The 21,855-nt window shown below is 38.8% G+C and overlaps 1 protein-coding gene across 1 annotated transcript; it reads left to right on the top strand.

The window, feature by feature from the left end:
* Positions 1–170: 170 nt before the first annotated feature.
* Positions 171–21,548, top strand: LOC126184661 (uncharacterized). The gene is made up of 4 exons (XM_049927143.1): positions 171–814; positions 15,100–15,220; positions 17,723–17,863; positions 19,501–21,548. Exons 1-4 carry the CDS (start codon positions 493–495, stop codon positions 20,231–20,233), a joined length of 1,317 nt encoding a protein of 438 aa, XP_049783100.1. The 5' UTR covers positions 171–492; the 3' UTR covers positions 20,234–21,548.
* Positions 21,549–21,855: the final 307 nt, after the last annotated feature.

Genomic DNA, 21,855 nt, shown 5'->3' with positions numbered 1-21,855 from the left:
TCACGGGAAATCTGGAACGAAGCGTAGCACTACAAGTTACTAAAATGAAAGCAATATCGTTAAGAATATGTAAACGTTGATAATTAGAGACAATAGAATGTAAACTCTTTAATAATAAATTAATTAAATTAACATAATTCAAATTGTATTGGAACACTAAATACTCTTCATGTTTTCAAATGCTTGGCGGGAAATTGTAGTCGTGGGTTGCTGCTACATAGAAGAAAATCTTTATCACTCTTCAAAACTGATGTAACATTGTTTCACTTGAAGCTGACTATTTTCTTTTAAGGAATAGAATTTTGTTTGGAGTTCGATACCTCAATTTTCTACGATGTTTTCGTAACAAACTACTTCCATTCCAAAATAGCCAATAGGAGCGGCAAGAGAAACGCGCGTAAATTTGTAAACAGTAATTGGCGGCAAGAGTAGTATGATTCGTGTTGTACATGGTGGAAGTGAACAAGGTGTAATTGTGTCTTGTGCATCAAAATGCCGCTGAACACCACTGGCAATGTATCAAATGGTGATGATGTTTTGAATTACAATGAAATAGTTACTAATGATACATATAGCTGGAACTGGAGCTGGAGTGGAGATGGGCCAAAAATCGAGCTTAGTCCTACTAGCTCGTGCAGCTCCTCATCAGAACTGACCACGAGACATGAGAGCAAAAGAGGGAGGCCAAGGGCAGATACGATAACAAACTTAATATATGAAGGTTCAACATCACCGAGCGCTATAAAATGTCGATTTTGTAATAGGGTGTTTCCTAGAGAGAAATCTCTCCAAGCACATCTGAGGACACACACAGGTAATTTCTGTGTTTATATGGAGTTGTCAGTGATTTGTCTATACTAATTCTTCATTTAGATTAGCGGAAAAGAAAACAATTAAAAATATAACGATCCCGGCAATATAAGAAACCTTTCCAGTATTAAGCTTTGGTTTTACTTCGGGGGTTGCAAAAAATGTTAATCGCATATGACACACATAACTATGACGATTAATGAATGATGGCTTGCATTACACCAGGAAAACTACATATCGTCAAAATTCTTTGTTGACAACTTCACCGTAGCTATGCATTTCACATGGGAACTGGAAGTAATTTGCTGCTAATATTTCGAAATTTGTCAAGTAAACTTGACACTTTTTTTCTCTTAATGTAATTTCACTTTGGATTTATTAATCACATTGCAATATATTCTGATTAGTGCACTGAAGCTATGTAAGTAGCTGTGAAATGCAATTGTTATTGAACATCCCTAGATACTTTTTACTGTGCTATTACTTCTGCAAGGCTGCCCAGAAATTGACCACATTATTTGGATAAGACTCAAGAGGTTCCAAGGATATTTGGTTACATTATCTATACTAAATACTAGCAAACTGTGTACGCTGACATAAATTAAAATTAAACTTAGGCCTACTTTATATATGTGGCAACAAGTGATAGAGATTTTCCTCTCTGCAAAAATATAAAAAGTATCGGACAAGTTTGTACTTCATGACTAATTATTTATATATGCTTAGAAACTCAGAAGTGGATGTAAGCTTTTGAAGTAAATGGTGTGACTATCTGTAACTAGTAGTAGGCTTTGATACACTTGCATAAAACAAACAACTTGCAACATGTTTGCAGGTGCGTCTTAGCTGCAGGTAGCCTGCCCAATTTGATGGACAGCTGTGTAAAGAGGCACATAATCATATCAAAATAAATTAAATTTGAAGAGGAAGATGATAATAAATTGCCCATGTGCTGACCCTGTAAAAGGCTTTGCATTGTGCGCTTGATATTGAAAATGATGAGCAATGATTTGAAAACTTGGGGGCCAAGTGTCTGTGTACTTTCATCCTAAGAAGTTACGACATCTGCTAAAATTGCATCTGCTGTTTAGAGTTTTAGTGCATCAACCAACCTGTTGCTTCAGTATGTCTATCTGTAAATTAAAGAAAATAGAAGTTAAGTTTAAATATGGCTTTTCAAAAGGCTAAAATCATTTTCATATACTAGACTGTAGCTAAGATTCCAACACAACACTAAAGAATCTTATCTAATTTGATGGACCATAGAAGGTAAATAATGAAGTCTGTTTCTAGAAACAGTCCTGATGTCATAAAAAGTATTGTCTGGTAATGATTCTCCTACTTTAAAGTTAGTGACCTGCAACCATCCACTTTTCATATATGTAGACCTCCATACTATGCAACAATATACTCAGACTTTTTATGTATTAGATATTGACATTAGGGTTTTGCAATGGAAATAATGATGAATACAGAGGGAATGTAGTGACAGGTCTGTTTATCATCACAGTCCTTCTTTCACATTCACATTTGTTTGCTGTGTTAACTTGCAACCAGATTCTCATTCAACCAAACGTAGATTTTGGACTACACTATAGATAAGTGTTCCACACACCTCTTCTCATGTTGTTAACTTGAGAAAAATTTGTATCAAACCTTCAGTTGCTGACAAAGAAAATAATTGATGTGGTTATAAACTGCTGACATAATTGTGCGTTTAATAAAGTAGGTAATTAGACAATTCGTTTAGTAGTGAAACTACAACTATTGACATTAAATTAATTCCGAAAATTGTACAGGTTTTACAAATGAGTGCATGATGTGGGTGGCGGTATGAGTGCTCCTGAAGGATTTAGGTGTTTGAATATTAGAATTCTTAAAAAAGTTATGCTCAGTAATGTCTCTTGATAGTACATCCTAATCACTCTAAACATATCATACCCTGGAGAGAACAGTGACACAGCTAAAAAAAAATGCAATACTTGAGAAAACTAAACTTTTCTAAAACAAATATTGGAGTAGTATAAGTAAAAACATATATTGAAGCAATTTCAAGTAAGTGTTATTTGCATCATAGAAGCATCAGGTTCCCTCCATTTGCTTTGAACCACAAAGTCATTAATATGGCATAAATAGCTAGTTCGACAGTATATAGTATTGTGACAATGATGTCAAAACTCAAGGGGCCGCACGCGCCCACACACACACACAACAAATTGTGAACAAAATGGCACAATATCTCACTCCAAAAATAAAATAAAGCTAACAGGACAGCCGCAGAAAATTGGGGGCTAGCACGGGGACAAGCTAAGTATACAACAATTTAAAAAAACACTGCAAAATCCTAAAACAAATAATATCTAAGAAGCTAAATTATAGCATTCCACTACACCAACAAAACCACAGGCATAGGACATTTACCTTCACATATATAGCTAAACTGCAACTATAGACCCCAAAAAACCAGCACCTACATCCCCAAAAGGTGGAATCGGACATTTCTCTTTACATATGTCAACTCAACCGGAGCTTTTGATACCAAAAAACCCAATGCTTACAACTCTGAAAAGTGGAACCAAAATCGCAACAACTCAAAAATCTAAATAGTTTGTATAAACTACATTATTTAATATGCTACCGACCTTCCATAAATATCCAACAGACAAAACATCACAGTTAGAATGGAATAAAACCAAAACAGAAATTACCAACAATACCACCTAGGTTGGCCACAACACACAATCAGACCTAACAAAAATATCACTCTCACAAAACAAACAAAATTATGCAAATAAATAGTGGAATTTCTGATAGAGGAGTGATCAGTTGTGAGCATCTTCAGATAAAGAATTCACACTGATTGGAAACTGTATCAGGGTGACAGGAAGTCCTGAAACCATGTCATGTTTGATATAATATTCTAACATATGTGGCAATTTGTCTCTAATTCTAATGCAGTGTTTGGGTATTTACTTTTACTATGTTGAGGCTAATGCGTGCAGTACATAATTTGCGCATAAAGTAAACAAATGCTGTTTTTTCCCCAACTGAGGAAGGGGCAACAGCTAAATTTGTTAGATGTGTGTGACATTCCAGAATGAGATTTTCACTCTGCAGCGGAGTGTGCACTAATATGAAACTTCCTGGCAGATTAAAACTGTGTGCCGGACCAAGACTCGAACTCGGGAACTCTGCCTTTCGCGGGCACCTGCCCGTGAAAGGCAAAGGTCCTGAGTTAGTCTCGGTCCAGCACACAGTTTTAATCTGCCAGGAAGTTTCATTTGTGACATTCTCGGCATGAACATTTGAAAAATTTTTCACTATATCCCAAATTACTCTCTGCAAATAGCAGAATGATTGTTAGAGTAAAATCAAAGAAAATTCCTGCATTTTCATCAAAAATTGGTATAATGCAGCCTGATAATGTTCCTGCTGTGTTAGAGAGAAACTTCTTTGAAAAGTATTTGTGCAGTTGCTTTATTAACATTTTTGAGGAGTATAACATTTTGTTGTGGTTGTGGTGCATTTCATTAGGAAATTGTACAAATAATTACTGATGGGCACACAAGCTATTTCTACTCCAAAATTTTTGAGATGATGTATCCTAGTATAGTACCACACCTTGGCAAAAATAGCATTCTTAGCAAGTCACAGTTTGGGGTATCCTAGTATAGGACCACACCTTGGCAAAAATAGTATTCTTAGCAAGTCACAGTTTGGGTTTCAGATGGGTTGCTCAACTGCGAATACCATTTACATGTGCACTACCAGATTTTATAAGAATTAAACAATAAAATAGCACAAGTTTGTATTGTCTGTGACGTCTAAACATTTGACTGTGTGTATCACACTATTCTCCTGGATAAATTAACTTTTTATCGGATTGATGGTCTAACCAACCAATAGATAATGTCATATCTAATCAGAAGAATGCAGAAAGTAATTCAAGCAGTATAGTCCATTGACGTGATTCTGACTGAGGAGAAATCACGTATGGGGTTCTTAAAGGTTCAGTCTTATGTCCACTAATTTTCCTCATATGTGTAAACAATCTTCTGTCTACTATACAACATGAAGAATTTGTTCGTTTTGTAGGTGACACTAGTGTTGTAATCAATCCAAGCGTATGTACAAAAGGAAATTGTAAACAAAGTTCTTGAAAGTGTCATTGACTGGTTTTCTGTGAATAATCTCACCATCAATTTTAAAAAGACCCAACATATTCAGTTCTGTACATCTAGAAGTCCTACACCAATGATAAACATAACACATGGTGAGAAAATAATAAATAGGATGGAAATTTCAAACTTCTTTGGGGTACATATTGCTGAGAATTTAATTGGACACACACACACACACACACACACACACACACACACACACACACACACACACACACACACACAAATTCTACCAACAGTTGCCTCGTCAGAAAAGAGGGAAGGAGATGGAAAGACGAAAGGATTTGGGTTTTAAGGGAGAGGGTAAGGAGTCATTCCAATCCCGGGAGCGGAAAGACTTACCTTAGGGGGGAAAAGAGGACAGGTATACACTCGCGCACACACGCACATATCCATCCGCATATACACAGACACGAGCAGACATTTGTAAAGGCAAAGAGTTTGGGCAGAGATGTCAGTCGAGGCGGAAGTACAGAGGCAAAGATGATGTTGAAAGACAGGTGAGGTATGAGCGGCGGCAAATTGAAATTAGAAATTAGCGGAGATTGAGGGCTGGCGGATAGCGAGAAGAGAGGATATGCTGAAGGGCAAGTTCCCATCTCCGGAGTTCTGACAGGTTGGTGTTAGTGGGAAGTATCCAGATAACCCGGACGGTGTAACACTGTTCCAAGATGTGCTGGCCGTGCACCAAGGCATGTTTAGCCACAGGTGTACCAGTTTCTTTGGCTCTTCACTGTATGTTCACAATCCCACAAGTAGTCCCTAGTACATGTTATACAAAGTGTTACAGTGATTTTCAAATTTATTTTATTTTATTTATTTGTGAGTGTGAGAGAGTGTGAGTGTGAGAGAGTGTGAGTGTGAGAGAGTGTGAGTGTGAGAGAGTGTGAGTGTGAGAGAGTGTGAGTGTGAGAGAGTGTGAGTGTGAGAGAGTGTGAGTGTGAGAGAGTGTGAGTGTGAGAGAGTGTGAGTGTGAGAGAGTGTGAGTGTGAGAGAGTGTGAGTGTGAGAGAGTGTGAGTGTGAGAGAGTGTGAGTGTGAGAGAGTGTGAGTGTGAGAGAGTGTGAGTGTGAGAGAGTGTGAGTGTGAGAGAGTGTGAGTGTGAGAGAGTGTGAGTGTGAGAGAGTGTGAGTGTGAGAGAGTGTGAGTGTGAGAGAGTGTGAGTGTGAGAGAGTGTGAGTGTGAGAGAGTGTGAGTGTGAGAGAGTGTGAGTGTGAGAGAGTGTGAGTGTGAGAGAGTGTGAGTGTGAGAGAGTGTGAGTGTGAGAGAGTGTGAGTGTGAGAGAGTGTGAGTGTGAGAGAGTGTGAGTGTGAGAGAGTGTGAGTGTGAGAGAGTGTGAGTGTGAGAGAGTGTGAGTGTGAGAGAGTGTGAGTGTGAGAGAGTGTGAGTGTGAGTGTGAGAGAGTGTGAGTGTGAGTGTGAGAGAGTGTGAGTGTGAGTGTGAGAGAGTGTGAGTGTGAGTGTGAGAGAGTGTGAGTGTGAGTGTGAGAGAGTGTGAGTGTGAGTGTGAGAGAGTGTGAGTGTGAGTGTGAGAGAGTGTGAGTGTGAGAGAGTGTGAGTGTGAGAGAGTGTGAGAGAGTGTGTGTGAGTGTGAGAGAGTGTGTGTGAGTGTGAGAGAGTGTGTGTGAGTGTGAGAGAGTGTGTGTGAGTGTGAGAGAGTGTGTGTGAGTGTGAGAGAGTGTGTGTGAGTGTGAGAGGGTGTGTGTGAGTGTGAGAGGGTGTGTGTGAGTGTGAGAGGGTGTGTGTGAGTGTGAGAGGGTGTGTGTGAGTGTGAGAGGGTGTGTGTGAGTGTGAGAGGGTGTGTGTGAGTGTGAGAGGGTGTGTGTGAGTGTGAGAGGGTGTGTGTGAGTGTGAGAGGGTGTGTGTGAGTGTGAGAGGGTGTGTGTGAGTGTGAGAGGGTGTGTGTGAGTGTGAGAGGGTGTGTGTGAGTGTGAGAGGGTGTGTGTGAGTGTGAGAGGGTGTGTGTGAGTGTGAGAGGGTGTGTGTGAGTGTGAGAGGGTGTGTGTGAGTGTGAGAGGGTGTGTGTGAGTGTGAGAGGGTGTGTGTGAGTGTGAGAGGGTGTGTGTGAGTGTGAGAGGGTGTGTGTGAGTGTGAGAGGGTGTGTGTGAGTGTGAGAGGGTGTGTGTGAGTGTGAGAGGGTGTGTGTGAGTGTGAGAGGGTGTGTGTGAGTGTGAGAGGGTGTGTGTGAGTGTGAGAGGGTGTGTGTGAGTGTGAGAGGGTGTGTGTGAGTGTGAGAGGGTGTGTGTGAGTGTGAGAGGGTGTGTGTGAGTGTGAGAGGGTGTGTGTGAGTGTGAGAGGGTGTGTGTGAGTGTGAGAGGGTGTGTGTGAGTGTGAGAGGGTGTGTGTGAGTGTGAGAGGGTGTGTGTGAGTGTGAGAGGGTGTGTGTGAGTGTGAGAGGGTGTGTGTGAGTGTGAGAGGGTGTGTGTGAGTGTGAGAGGGTGTGTGTGAGTGTGAGAGGGTGTGTGTGAGTGTGAGAGGGTGTGTGTGAGTGTGAGAGGGTGTGTGTGAGTGTGAGAGGGTGTGTGTGAGTGTGAGAGGGTGTGTGTGAGTGTGAGAGGGTGTGTGTGAGTGTGAGAGGGTGTGTGTGAGTGTGAGAGGGTGTGTGTGAGTGTGAGAGGGTGTGTGTGAGTGTGAGAGGGTGTGTGTGAGTGTGAGAGTGTGAGAGGGTGTGTGTGAGTGTGAGAGGGTGTGTGTGAGTGTGAGAGGGTGTGTGTGAGTGTGAGAGTGTGTGTGTGAGTGTGAGAGTGTGTGTGTGAGTGTGTGAGTGTGAGAGTGTGTGTGTGAGTGTGTGAGTGTGAGAGTGTGTGTGTGAGTGTGTGAGTGTGAGAGTGTGTGTGTGAGTGTGTGAGTGTGAGAGGGTGTGTGTGAGTGTGTGAGTGTGAGAGGGTGTGTGTGAGTGTGTGAGTGTGAGAGGGTGTGTGTGAGTGTGTGAGTGTGAGAGGGTGTGTGTGAGTGTGTGAGTGTGAGAGGGTGTGTGTGAGTGTGTGAGTGTGAGAGGGTGTGTGTGAGTGTGTGAGTGTGAGAGGGTGTGTGTGAGTGTGTGAGTGTGAGAGGGTGTGTGTGAGTGTGTGAGTGTGAGAGGGTGTGTGTGAGTGTGTGAGTGTGAGAGGGTGTGTGTGAGTGTGTGAGTGTGAGAGGGTGTGTGTGAGTGTGTGAGTGTGAGAGGGTGTGTGTGAGTGTGTGAGTGTGAGAGAGGGTGTGTGAGTGTGAGAGAGGGTGTGTGAGTGTGAGAGAGGGTGTGTGAGTGTGAGAGAGGGTGTGTGAGTGTGAGAGAGGGTGTGTGAGTGTGAGAGAGGGTGTGTGAGTGTGAGAGAGGGTGTGTGAGTGTGAGAGAGGGTGTGTGAGTGTGAGAGAGGGTGTGTGAGTGTGAGAGAGGGTGTGTGAGTGTGAGAGAGGGTGTGTGAGTGTGAGAGAGGGTGTGTGAGTGTGAGAGAGGGTGTGTGGGTGTGAGAGAGGGTGTGTGGGTGTGAGAGAGGGTGTGTGGGTGTGAGAGAGGGTGTGTGGGTGTGAGAGAGGGTGTGTGAGTGTGAGAGAGGGTGTGAGGGTGTGAGAGAGGGTGTGAGGGTGTGTGAGTGTGTGAGAGGGTGTGTGAGTGTGTGAGAGGGTGTGTGAGTGTGTGAGAGGGTGTGTGAGTGTGTGAGAGGGTGTGTGAGTGGGTGTGTGAGAGGGTGTGTGAGAGGGTGTGTGAGAGGGTGTGTGAGAGGGTGTGTGAGAGGGTGTGTGAGAGGGTGTGTGAGTGGGTGTGTGAGAGGGTGTGTGAGAGGGTGTGTGAGAGGGTGTGTGAGAGGGTGTGTGAGTGGGTGTGTGAGTGGGTGTGTGAGAGGGTGTGTGAGTGGGTGTGTGAGAGGGTGTGTGAGTGGGTGTGTGAGAGGGTGTGTGAGTGGGTGTGTGAGTGGGTGTGTGAGTGGGTGTGTGAGTGGGTGTGTGAGTGGGTGTGTGAGTGGGTGTGTGAGTGGGTGTGTGAGAGGGTGTGTGAGTGGGTGTGTGAGTGGGTGTGTGAGTGGGTGTGTGAGTGGGTGTGTGAGTGGGTGTGTGAGTGGGTGTGTGAGAGGGTGTGTGAGAGGGTGTGTGTGTGTGAGTGTGTGTGTGAGTGTGTGTGTGTGAGTGTGTGTGTGTGAGTGTGTGTGTGAGTGTGTGTGTGAGTGTGTGTGTGAGTGTGTGTGTGAGTGTGTGTGTGAGTGTGTGTGAGTGTGAGTGTGTGTGCTGACACAATTGAAGACTTTGTATTGTGCCATCTCCACATGTCTGAGTCCCTGACACTTAACTTTTGTAGCTGTATGGTTAGTCTTCTCACCTTGAGAGAGAGAGAGAGAGAGAGAGAGAGAGAGAGAGAGAGAGAGAGAGTGTGTGTGTGTGTGTGTGTGTGTGTGTGTGTGTGTGTGTGTGTGTGTGTGTGTGTGTGTGTGTGTGTGTGTGTGTGTGTGTGTCTCTAATGGAGGTTTAAACCTTTGGCTTTTATGTATGAAGCTTGTCAACCTGCTGAAATTGTACTTATCTAAATGAAATCTAGTCTCACTTTTCACTTTTGTGACCAGATATAGGCATTCTCGCCATTGTTAGAAAGGTAATGTTGGGACAGATGGGGATATTGTTAATTACAGAAGCGTGTGATTTGCACGTGACCCTGAGTGTCTCAGAAATTCTGACCTGTGGCTCAAATGTTGCTGATAATTCATTTTTGCAACACAGTTAAGTCACATAGTAGCCTAACAAATGGCAACCAGCTGCTTCATTGGCAGAAATTTGCTTAGTGTGCATAGGTGATAAATAGGAGTCAATGAAGCCTTTGGCCTTGGCCAGGGTTGGGAATGCCGGCAGTAACGTTAAAGCATTAGCAGTGAGTTGGGATTAGGGCCCTCATATTAGTGTGGACACTGGATTGAATATTCCTTAGTCCAGTAGCAATTTGCTGTGTCTGTTGAACTGGTATGTATTTATTGTGGCCATAAATATTGGAGTATTGAGTGGAATACTGAGGCAGCGGTAAAGCAGATAGTTTTATCGGGAACAGGAATGTTTGTGGGACCCTGCAAGCTGCAATTGTAAAAAGAAATTGAAAAGATTAAACACTTGGAGGGAAAGAAGTGAGCTGCTAGAAAATAATTTGCATGATGTGAAAAAGAAAATGGAATGTTTATGGATATCTTTTTTACTGTATGTGCAGCTCTCTTTGAAAGAGCTGTCATTTTTCGAAGTTTTAAGGCTTACAAAATTCAATAATAATTTGAAGTCTGTAGCTCTCATTCACAAAAAATTATTAAATATCCTATATTCTAATTCAGTTTTAAAGTCAGACATTGATTTTGTCTCACACCACTGTCCTCTACTTTTTGATAGCAGTCCACCAGTGTTGTTTCTTCTTTTTCTGATGATCAGGTGCTTGCAGTAAAATAAACGCTGCACATGCAAGAATGCTAAATCACTGATAATATTGGTTGGTGAAATTGTTATGAAAACACTACTTTATAACGATAACAAAATGGGAGCAACCTCAACATGTTATCAGCAAACTGTAACTCCACATGGGCAAATCTGTCCCAACACAGCCCTGCAGCTTGTGAGGTGTCATGTCATGGATTGGGCGGCCCCTCCCTCTGGAGGTTAGAGACCTCCCTCGGGGTGGGGGGGGGGGGGGGGGGGCGCGGAGGACGGGGGGGCGGTGTGTGTGTGTGTGTGTGTGTGTGTATGTGTGTGTGTGTGTCCACCCTCCTTAGTTTAAGTAGTGTGCAAGTCTAGGGACCGATTTGGTCCCTTAAGAATTCACACACATTTGAACATTTTTTTGCCCCAGCACCTTGGTTTGGTGAGGATGACAGGCAGTGGTCGTAGTCCTCCATTACAATCTGTCATGGTATTTACTGTTCTGAAATCAAAATACCCATGCAAGTTCAGAAACTAGGAAATGGTCTCATGACGACATTACACCTGACCATGCTTTGCAGTCAGTTATATCAGCAGGAACAGAGTGAGAGTATTTTGATTGGTATAATCTGTCGTTTTTCTGCTGATCCTTGAACATTCCATGCAATACCATAAAACTTGGTAAAGTTTCAGATTTACCGTAGGAGGAACACAGTACTCCTTCTGTCTAAATGTGTCCTGCATCCCTACAAGTGATGAAACTTGTAGTTACATTGTTGATTCTTAGTAACTTGCACATTATGAGGAACCCCTTGTGCAAATATTTTTCATGATGATGAAGTACCCATCTTGAAACCTAGCAACTCACTTCCTGAAAAAGTCAATATTGAATGTGACAAATTGTGTATTTTCCATCAAAATATAAGGGGGCTAAGAAGTAAACTAGAACTGTTGACAATGAATATTAGTGACAGTAATGCTATTGATAATGCCGATATCCTTTGTTTTACTGAACACCATGTAAAAAAGGGTATCGGTGAATCTAGATGGCTATCGTATTGCCTCTCACTTTTGTAGAAACAGTGTGCAGAAGGGTGGTGTAATTATATATGTAAAAAAAGAATATAATGTATAGATCTCTAGAGCTCACAAAATACTGTTTTGATCAGCATTTTGAAGCTTGTGGTATAGAAATTAGGACAAAGACCCTGTCACTCATTGTCGTAACAGTATATAGGGCTCCATCAGGGGAGCAATGTATGTTCTTTAAGCAACTCGAATCTCTTCTATCCCATATATATTTAAAAAAATAAAAATATTGTAGTCTTAGGAGACTTTAACATTAACTTTCTAGATTATGATGATAGTAGAGCTGACCTGCTACATATAATGAACACATACAACCTCACACCCATGGTAGACTTCCTCACAAGGGTTACGAACTTCTGTTCAAGTCTTATAGATAATATTTTCATTGATGAGAATAGAAACACCAATGCAACAGTAAAAAAAGTCCTAAGTGGTCTTTCAGATCATGATGGCCAATTGCTAACTGTCAATGATATATGCCCACACAAGAAGGACAAAGTCTGTAAAAGTTCATTTAGGGTAATTAATAATGAAAATCTCATGATCTTCAACAGTTATATTCAACTCATTGACTGGAGTCCAATTTATAGAGCACTGAAAGTCAATGACAAATTTAACCTATTTATAAATGAATTTATGTGCCACTTTGAAGCTGTCTTCCCTCTAAGAACTGCAAAGAGCAAGTACCAGAGCCATACCAGCAAACAGTGGCTCACAAAAGGGAAAAAACCTTCATGTAGGACTAAAAGACTGCTTTATGTTTCTCTCAGAAATACTAATGATCCTGAAATAAGAGCTCATTATAAAAGGTACTGTAAGATCTTAAATGATGTTCTGATAAAGGCAAAAAGTATGTTCATCAAATCAGAAATAGATAATTGTGGCAACAAAATAAAAACCATCTGGGGTATTATTAAAAGAGAAACTGGTAGTTACTCAAACGATGCAGAAAATATTGAAGTTAGACATAATGGGAATATCTTTGATAACAGTGAAAATGTTGCAAAAATTTTCAACAAGCATTTTTTGACTGCAGCAGATAAAATAGGGTGTAATGGTTCTATAAATGAGGCTCTGAATCTTTTACAAAGAAGTGGAGTTAGTGCAACACCCCAGATAAGAATGCTTCCTGTCACTTTTGAGGAAATTAAGAAGATAATAAGGACCATGAAAAACAACAACTCAACTGGTATTGACGGTATTTCCATCAAAGTGTTGAAACACACACACATTTTCATTTGTGAAGTCCTGTGCCACATCTTTAATGAATCACTGAGACTAGCAATTGTCCCTGACAGACGTAAATATGCAGTGGTGAAACCATTGTACAAGAAGGGTGACAGAAACGAAGTAACCAATTATCGTCCTATTTCACTCGTAATTTGTTTCTCCAAGATTCTCGAGAAATTTGTACACAGAAGGATTCTTGAACATCTTAGTAAATACAATATTCTCAATAAAAGTAAATTCGGTTTCCAGAAAAACATCTCAACAGAAGATGCAACATATTCTTTCACCAAGTCAATTCTTGAATCAATCAATAATAAATTGTCTCCAACTGGAATTTTTTGTGACCTTTCTAAGGCGTAAAGCATGAGATTTTTCTGAGAAAGGCAGAATTTTATTGGTTAACTGGAGAAGCAGGGATGTGGCTTGCCTCCTATTTAAAGGACCGGAAACAAAAAGTCATGGTAAACAACACTAATGGGGAACCAGTGTCCTCTTCTTGGGGCACAATAAACTGTGGAGTCCCACAGTGCTCTCTTCTGGGTCCTCTACTTTTCCTTATTTTCATAAATGACCTTCCAATGTGTACAAGGGCTAATATAAAATTTACTTTGTTTGCCAATTACACGATGATTCTGGTAGACAATTCAACAAATACTGATCTTGAAATCACTGTAAATGAATTTTTTCAGGAGACCTTTAACTTGTTTACCTCTAATGGATTATCGCTAAATTTTGAAAAAACTCAATTGATTCAATTCCATAAAAGCCAAAATATCAAAGGTGAGATTAATGTTAAATACAATGATAGGAATTTAGCAAGAGTGGAGTCAACAAAGTTCCTGGGTCTACTTGTTAATAGCAATCTAAACTGGTCCTTACACATTCCTTACCTATATAAAAAAACTAAGCTCAGCAATTTACGCTATTCGTGCGATTGCTTCCTTCAGTGACTTAAATATTTTGAAAGCTGCCTATTTTGGTTATTTTTCATGCCCTGATGGCCTATGGAATTATATTCTGGGGAAACCAGCCAAAGGCAAACAAAATCCTCATAGCGCAGAAAAGTCATTAGGATTCTGTGTGGTGTCAATTACAGACATGCCTGCAGGAAAGTCTTCCAAGAACTGAGAATACTCACAACAGTATCTCAGTAAATTTTCTGTCATATGTTTCTTGTGTAAAAACCATTTCCTTTTTGAAATGAACAGCATGTATCATAACTATGACACTGGGGTAAAAAATGATCTACATCTTGAGCAAAAGAATCTAAGTATGACGCAAAAAGGAGTACACTACTCATGCAAAAAATTATTTAATGCGCTTCCTCAGGCAATAAAAATGTCAGTTACTGATTCACCTACTTTTAAAGATCAACTTAAACATTATCTTCTATGTAAAACCATTTACTCACTGGATGAATTTATGTATGAGAATATGTGAATTGGTTTTGATCTATTGTAAGTCTGTTCAGTATAATTTGCAACTTTTTACAAAAAACAATTCTTGTTAACATTTTTTCTATGTAACATATTATTCATTGTACAACCTAGCCTTATAAACAAATGTCTCAAATCTATGTAAATGACACATTCTACACCCAAGCGATTTATCGCTAATGGGTCTACAGAACACGAATGAAATAAATAAAATAAATAAGACAGAATAAGCACTTCATTTTGTACAACTGTGAAGGCAGCACACAAGCTGTAGACCGAAATAGTCAAACACTGTTTGATTTAATTTTACTTTTCAGTAATTATACATGGCCATGTAGTTCAGAACTCAAGAAAGAGCTTGTAGAGATTTGGATACGGTCTTCAACAACTTGTACAAGCTGAAGAAAATGATCTTCTGATAAGGTGTAGCATACAAGCCCTTGTGCAGTTGTGCATGAATGTGATTCCAGAAAAGTGACCTAAACCCTAAAAGAAAGGGCTTGACTAATAATAATAATAATAATAATAATAATAATAATCTTATCAGTAAGTGGTCAGAGTTGTTCCCTCTGTTGGATAAAACCATCAGCCTCTCTTGGTGTGTCACACACTAAGCAACCAGAATCTGTTAATACGGAAGCTTTGCATGAAATTCCTAGGAGAAACAATTCTAACAATGCGAAGCTCACACCCAACCCCCTCCCATCCTTACATACTGGGATGTGAAATTGTCACCAAGACAGTTTAACTACACAGATTTAAGGAAGGTCCCACAAGTTCACTTTCAACAAGAAAGTTGTACATTGTTAAAGCAAATAAAAATATAATTTCTTAACATGGCCTCAATCAAAAATTACAAGGTGTTTTACAAGACAGTTTTCCTTCATGGAATGTCATTGATTCAGTAATTAACAAGAGCTTATTTCCTTCAGCCCAAAGGGAGTTATTTAAGTGTCACTATTGCAGCTTAGTTTATACATGTAATAAATTTCAGGTGAGCGGCCCTACATGTGTGATTATCCAGGATGTACAAAAGCCTTCACCCAAAGTGGTCAACTCAAAACTCATCAGCGATTGCATACTGGAGAAAAACCATTTGTCTGCTCTGAAAATGGGTGAGTGGTGCTAAATTTTATAAATCTGATCAATGACCTTTCATTTCATTAAATAAAATTTCATGAATATAGGTTAGTTTGTAGATTCCAAATTCTCCAAAATGTGCCTCCTTCAATGTGGATCTTAATTTTGGTCTGTAAAATAAAAATATGTTGTAAGGAATAATCATTGAAATGAAAATTAAACCTAAAAACATTTTGGGTCTGTTTTCATATTACCTTATTTTCTGTACTTAGATTCTGTAGAACTTTCTTTACATCATTATATAACTTGCCATTGGCAGCAAAATGTTTTGCCATGTTGGTTGGAGAGTTAGCAAATAATCTCTCTGTAAGTGTAATTTTTTTGTCTTCATTTGCAGAGTCATCTGTTGCAGAAACATGCACAATAATGTGATACATGATCTTAATTAACATTTGCAGATTGACTTAAAATTGATACATATATAAATACGAAAATGCATAAAATTCAGTGACAGCTTGTATAGAAAACTTACCATATCACTGTTTATATAGTAAAGGTACAAGAGGGGGAAGGGGAGGGCGAAGTCTGCTTATGACAGCACAAATATTCAAAAATGTTTTGGCGCTAAAAAGCTTGGTTGTTTGCGTAATAGGTGGACCTAAATTCCTGTATCAGATAAATGTCTCATCACTTTCCGTCTGAAAATAAACATTGTGGGAGCTTAGAAGGGTTGTCTTCAATGCTCTTATTCACTGAAATCGTATACATTGTATGTTGCTGCAACTACAAGCATAAAATGAGTTTTTAACATGGAGGTGATATTGACAGCAACAAAGTTTTGTATTATTTTGTTCCTTTTATGTGGTAAAAGGACAGTGTTAATGTGATTTGTGGATTAATTTTGTTTCTTTACCTTTTTGTAATACTTACAAATTTTCTTTCCAAATGGGCAAATTGGAATTCCTTGCCATTATCATATTCCTTATTTTGGATGGTTTATCACCAACATAATTTCGTAGTTTCTGGAGCTTTTTCAGGTGTTAAGGCCTTCATTTTCAGTAATTAAGAAATTGATAGCTGCGTTCACATCTGCTATATTTCTCTTGAAGATGAGCAGCATGAAGAATATTCTAAAACTGCAACTGTATGTAAAAATCTACTCTCAAATTTGTTGGTGGACAATTGGTGATGAGAATGTATGAAACAGCTTATGTCATAAGTGCATCTGAAAGAGTAAAATAGATTCTACAGGAAAGGTTAACCAGGGGAAATCTTTATGCAAGATGGGTGCCTGTTTTATTGATAACTAACAAAACCAAATATGAAAATGAATGTTTGGTTCATTTAAAAAGTATTCAACCAATTTTGTGTGCCAATTGCAATGACTGATATCTGTTCACCACTTCATGCTAGAAAGAAAAAAAAACAATTATAGTAGTAAGTAGAAACCAGTGAGCCTGCACAAAAAAAATGTTAATTTTATGTGGTCACTGTTTTCTAAGCTGAAAAAAGTAAAGCAATACCTCGCAAACACTTCGCAAGCTTTCTGGAACAACTGGATGAACACATAAGTGAGAAAATGTTTGGAATGCACAATAAATTCTTCAAACAGGATAATGGAAGATGCCTTGGCAGTTGGAAAAATAAATTATTGAAAGTGAAAATTGTTGGAATATATATTGTCTTCACCATTTTCAGCACCCTCTAATGCTTAGTTACATTCACAGCAACACAAATTTGTGGGTGGAAAAATCCAGCAAAGGGATAACGGCAGCAAAAACTGCTCATTTTGCTAACCATTCAGCGTCATAATTCTGGAATGAAATCTGCTCTTTGGAAAGATGGCGGACAATGTAAGATTTATAACCAGGAGCTATGTGAAAGAAGTGCAATTTTTGCCTAAACAGTATTCCACTGCCAGTTAAAGAGTTTCTTAATGACACAGTGAGTCTTCATGTACAGAATTTCAGAAGGTAAGGTGCAATTAGGGTGGGATTATCTAAGGGGATAAACTTTATTTAGAAAGTAGATGTGTTCAGGTTGGGACATAACAATTTGTGTGTGTGTGTGTGGGGGGGGGGGGGGGTTGTACAGCTACATCACAGGATAGCTCTGCATTGAAAGTACAATTGCTCAAGACAATATAAGGATATAAGATTAATACCATGCAACAATATTTGTGGTCTGTTGTTGCTGAAGAGTCAGAGTCCTCTTCAGGAATGGTTTGTAAAAATCTTGTGTAACATCTGTCAGATTACATACACTCCCATCCAATTCATTTTGTAAATACTGCATGCAGTTGGCTTTCCTGCTGAGCTACAAATGGGCCATTTGGTTTTATATTGACCTAGGGGTTAGCACAAAGGTTAAAGTGTATTATTGGACTCAGTGATGGTATCGTCTAACAATGCCAGATCTTTTCAACTAATTGTGCTCACTGTTATGTTATTACCAACTCATAGTTTCAGGTCGACCTATAAACAAACTTGTAAAATCTACCATTGGCAATGCTTCATAATTTTCTTGTATTTAAACAGGTGCACAATTAGATTCACTCATGCAAATCGCCACTGCCCTGAACATCCGAATGCAACACTCCACCGAAGCGATGATTTTGTACTGCGGCCTGTTACGTGTAATCCAGAACAGTCAAGTGATGTTCTTCGCTGGCTTGAAAGGTGAGACTATCTTCAAAATTTTTTTCTCCACATTTTTTGTTAATAATGTTGCTTAGTTCAATGAAAAAAACTTTCCGTTATTTTCCACTACTTACATGTACCAATATCTTGAACAGCTAGTTTTCAAACTGAAGTCGTACACTCACGGTGGAAAAGTTGATAACATATAACAGAAGCAGGTTCGTCTGAAAGATACCACTGTTTTGTTTTAATGTATGAGAAGCCAAATTACTCTCATTGTATGGAGATTTGGATTTAAGAAAGCTAAATGGAACAACATTACAGATATGGCTGAAATTGCCACCTATTTGGTTTGGTTAAAGTTATATTTTTATGAAAATGTCATTATTGCAAAACCACAGAATGATATGTAATACACAGTGCAGATGATTGCAGGTTGGGTCCATTCTGACACATTGCAACTGAATAATATGGTAATGTTATCTACAGATCAAATCTGAATTAAGATCAGTCATTGGAAACTGGATGAAATGACACACGCAATTATAGAGCAGAAAAATGAGCTGATAAAAGGTTCAGTTAAAACAGGCAGAGATCAGTAAAAGAAAAGTTATGGCATACATAGTGTACAAAATAATAAATGAAGAAATTATATAAAATAGAAAATAAATTTATGGGTGAATTTAGTTTTCATTACTGAAATAAGAGTAAGCAGTGGTGCAAAAGTAATGATTACTGTTTAGCTCCAGTGGGTTATATTCAATTTTTTGCTCTGTTTAGATGCTTTCAGGATATCTCTAAAACCTTGCAGGTTAAAACAATATATCAGAATGGGATTCAAACCTGAAACTTCTGCTTTTCTGCTGTCAGATGCTCTGCTGACTGAAATGTCCAGAAATGACTCAAGACTTACTGTCATGACTTTACTTCTGGGTGTGAGTCCTCATGTAGCACAAAATTTTAACCTGCCAGGATGTTTCAAATCAGTACAAACTCCACGGAATATATTGTGGATATTTAATTTGTTAATGTGAAGTGTGTAGTCAAATGTTATTCAATGCAGGATATATTGACACTAACATATTTTCCATTCTTCATCATAATGTTAAAAACTGGCTTAGTCCGTTTGAAATGTGGCAACTGTTTAAGTAATAAATGTCATTAAACGTCTGTCGTGTTGCTATACTGGAGCAGGTGAAATTTATGAAATAACAATTCAATGCAAATAAATGACAAATGGTACCACAATTATGAAAAACAAAACTAAATCATAAAATGGGAAAAGGAGGGGGGGGGGGGGGTGTATCTTTGTGACATGAGCTTAAAGGCAGATATGTTATTGGCTAAAACTGTGTCTTTATCAGGAATATTGACAAAACAGAATTTTATGCTCCCAATACAGTTAAATATTTGATTATTCAGTTACTTCAGATTAATTTTTTAATGAACCATATTACTGGCACAACAGTTTCTACTAAAAAAATATTGTTACTCTATATTTAATGTAACTGCTTTAAATTTTTTGTCCTTTTCCGTTAATTCAGGTTTGTCTTTTGCATTTTTCTGGGAAATGCAAAAAGTGTTTTTTCCAACTGTTATTAAATTTTGTCTGTAGAAGTTTGTCACTCAAGACCTCCATAGTTTTGAAATGTTAAAAGAAGTGACTTTTGTTTAAGGTATCGGAAGGAGAGAGAAGACAGAACACCGAAGAAACCAGAAAGGAGGAACAAGGCAAAGAGGAATGATGTGGAAAATGGCAGTTTGTCTTGCAAGAAGTTAAAAATTCGTAAAGGCCTGGTAACAGTAATGGAACAAGAAAATGTTCAGCATAAAAAATCTAGCATTCAGAGAGCCACCATTAATGTTGAGCAAACTTGTATAAGAAGTTGCATCCCAGGAGATGTGAAGCAGAATTTTAAATTAGATGTGAACTCGGAGTCTGCAACTTTAAATGGCAATGGTGAACTGTACTCCCATGAAACCTGCAAAATACGGAAGAACAGTGACATTAGAGTTGAACAACCAAAGAAGAGATGGTTGCGAGAGGCATGTAGAGATCAAGCTCTGTGGGGGGTAAAGAATGAATTGGCTCAACCAATCCAGTGGAATGACAGAGATGATTGTACTGTCAGTATGTTTGAAGAGCTGAGGCCAATGAAAGAGTGCCATGATGCCAACCAGTTGAGGCCAACGGTGTTAATGTTGGCTGCAAGGGAAGGTGAACAGTCTCCAGCAGATGATGGGTATTTAGTTTGGCAAGCTCCCAGTAACCAACCAGATGATAATTTGAAATGGATGGGAGCAATGGCTCTCATGCAGCTATCCAAAGCAAAGGAAGTTGAAAATTTTGATTCTGAAAGTGCTACTACTCCACTAAACCTTTCTCAGCCACGATATATGGAACTGTAGACGACAGTGTAAGTGGTGGTTTTTAACAGTCAGTTAAGACTGCATGCAGTATTTATACCCCCAGAGAAGTGTTAAAGGTTTTGTGACTGGATAAAAATATTTAAAAATCTTGATGTGATTTTCTTACAAAAAATCTTAACATGTTCAGATTGGGGGTTGCTTGTATATTGACAATAAAAATTTTTATTTCTGCTGTTAATAATGGATGGTGCCCTGCACCAGGATGTAAATGGTGCTATCAAATGGTCTGCCGTCATTTAAGATTATATTATCACACAAAATGCAATGATGGCATAAGATGATTATTGTATGATCATAGATTTCTGTTCAATTAATGTTCTGTGGAAAGTGTTACTTCACATCAGCACCTACACAAATGGTGGTAGACATCTGTTTATCTGTTATTTTTCACAACTTACAGTGCATTACTGCATGCAGTATTACTAATGCATTGCCACAGTGCCCAATTTGGTAGTTAGTTTTTTGGGAGTTTATGCCACTTAAGTCATTTCAAAAGTCATTTCTCCTTTTTAGAAAAGGTACGTTATTGGTAAAATCCAAGAGGCCATGCTTCAATTAGCATATATTTGCCAAGCTGTGGATATTTCTGTTAACAGGTATTTTAATGTAAAACCTTTTTAAAAAAGGTATATTATTTAAACAAACTTTTAATGTAGCTAATGCATAACCTAGCAACTGAAAAAATGTACAGTAACTGCTTTTATTTAGCACAAAGAATTTTTTATATAATTATTGCAAGGAATGAAGTTAAATTTGTATAATGTTGGAATTTTAATTAACTATTTACAAACAGATTTATGGAGATCATACTTAAGAATCTCACTATGTGCTTCAAACATTGCAGCTTGGAGATTTGTAACATATTTTAAATGTGTTTTTTTTTAAATTACTATATTGTTTTGTAAGATATTAGATGCTTTTATTTTTCTTGTATGAATGTTAATGTTACCTTCTGTTTTAATCTTTATGCGTTAATACTGGAAAAATGACGACCTGGTACAAAAATATGGAAGTTAAAAATAAATATTGTTTTAATGTAAATATATCTTTAATGGTAAGCACAGTTACTGTGCTGTTCATTGTTTTCTCACTGGATTGATTGGTGGAAGTTTTGCATCCATTCATTATCCAGCACATTGTATCAAATGTCAGGTGTTCCTTTGTTGGTGAGAAATTCCTTTTCTTAAACCTCTAACTGCGGGCGATTTTCAGATTTTTTTTCAATTGTGGGGCATTTTTATTCGATAATTTGAGTAGTTGTCAGTATAGAATAATGGGAATACAAATTTAAGGCTTTTTTTGTGGTCACTTGTCAAATTGCCTTTTGACTTCTGTCTAGAGTTCTTCGGCCGATATTTGTTTGTTTTTCCTGACATTTTTCCAGCACAAATGGCTGGCATTATCAAAGCTACACCCCTCATTGATGGTGGTGTGCAGGAGTTGAGCTCACGACTGCAGGTTATATGTAGCCAGCGCGCAAATATCAAAGGCCTTTCTGGGGTCATTACCGCTGCGGTTCTCCCCTTGCTATGCAATGATCATTTGCTGCAGTACGGGAATTCAGGAGCCATTCAGAGTCAGGCTTTACTCTTCCTATAGCT

This window comes from Schistocerca cancellata, chromosome 4 (genome assembly GCF_023864275.1).
Source record: "Schistocerca cancellata isolate TAMUIC-IGC-003103 chromosome 4, iqSchCanc2.1, whole genome shotgun sequence".
Classification (NCBI taxonomy): domain Eukaryota; kingdom Metazoa; phylum Arthropoda; class Insecta; order Orthoptera; family Acrididae; genus Schistocerca; species Schistocerca cancellata.
Note: the sequence above shows the minus strand (reverse complement) of the source record. Positions and strands in the feature narration are given on the sequence as shown.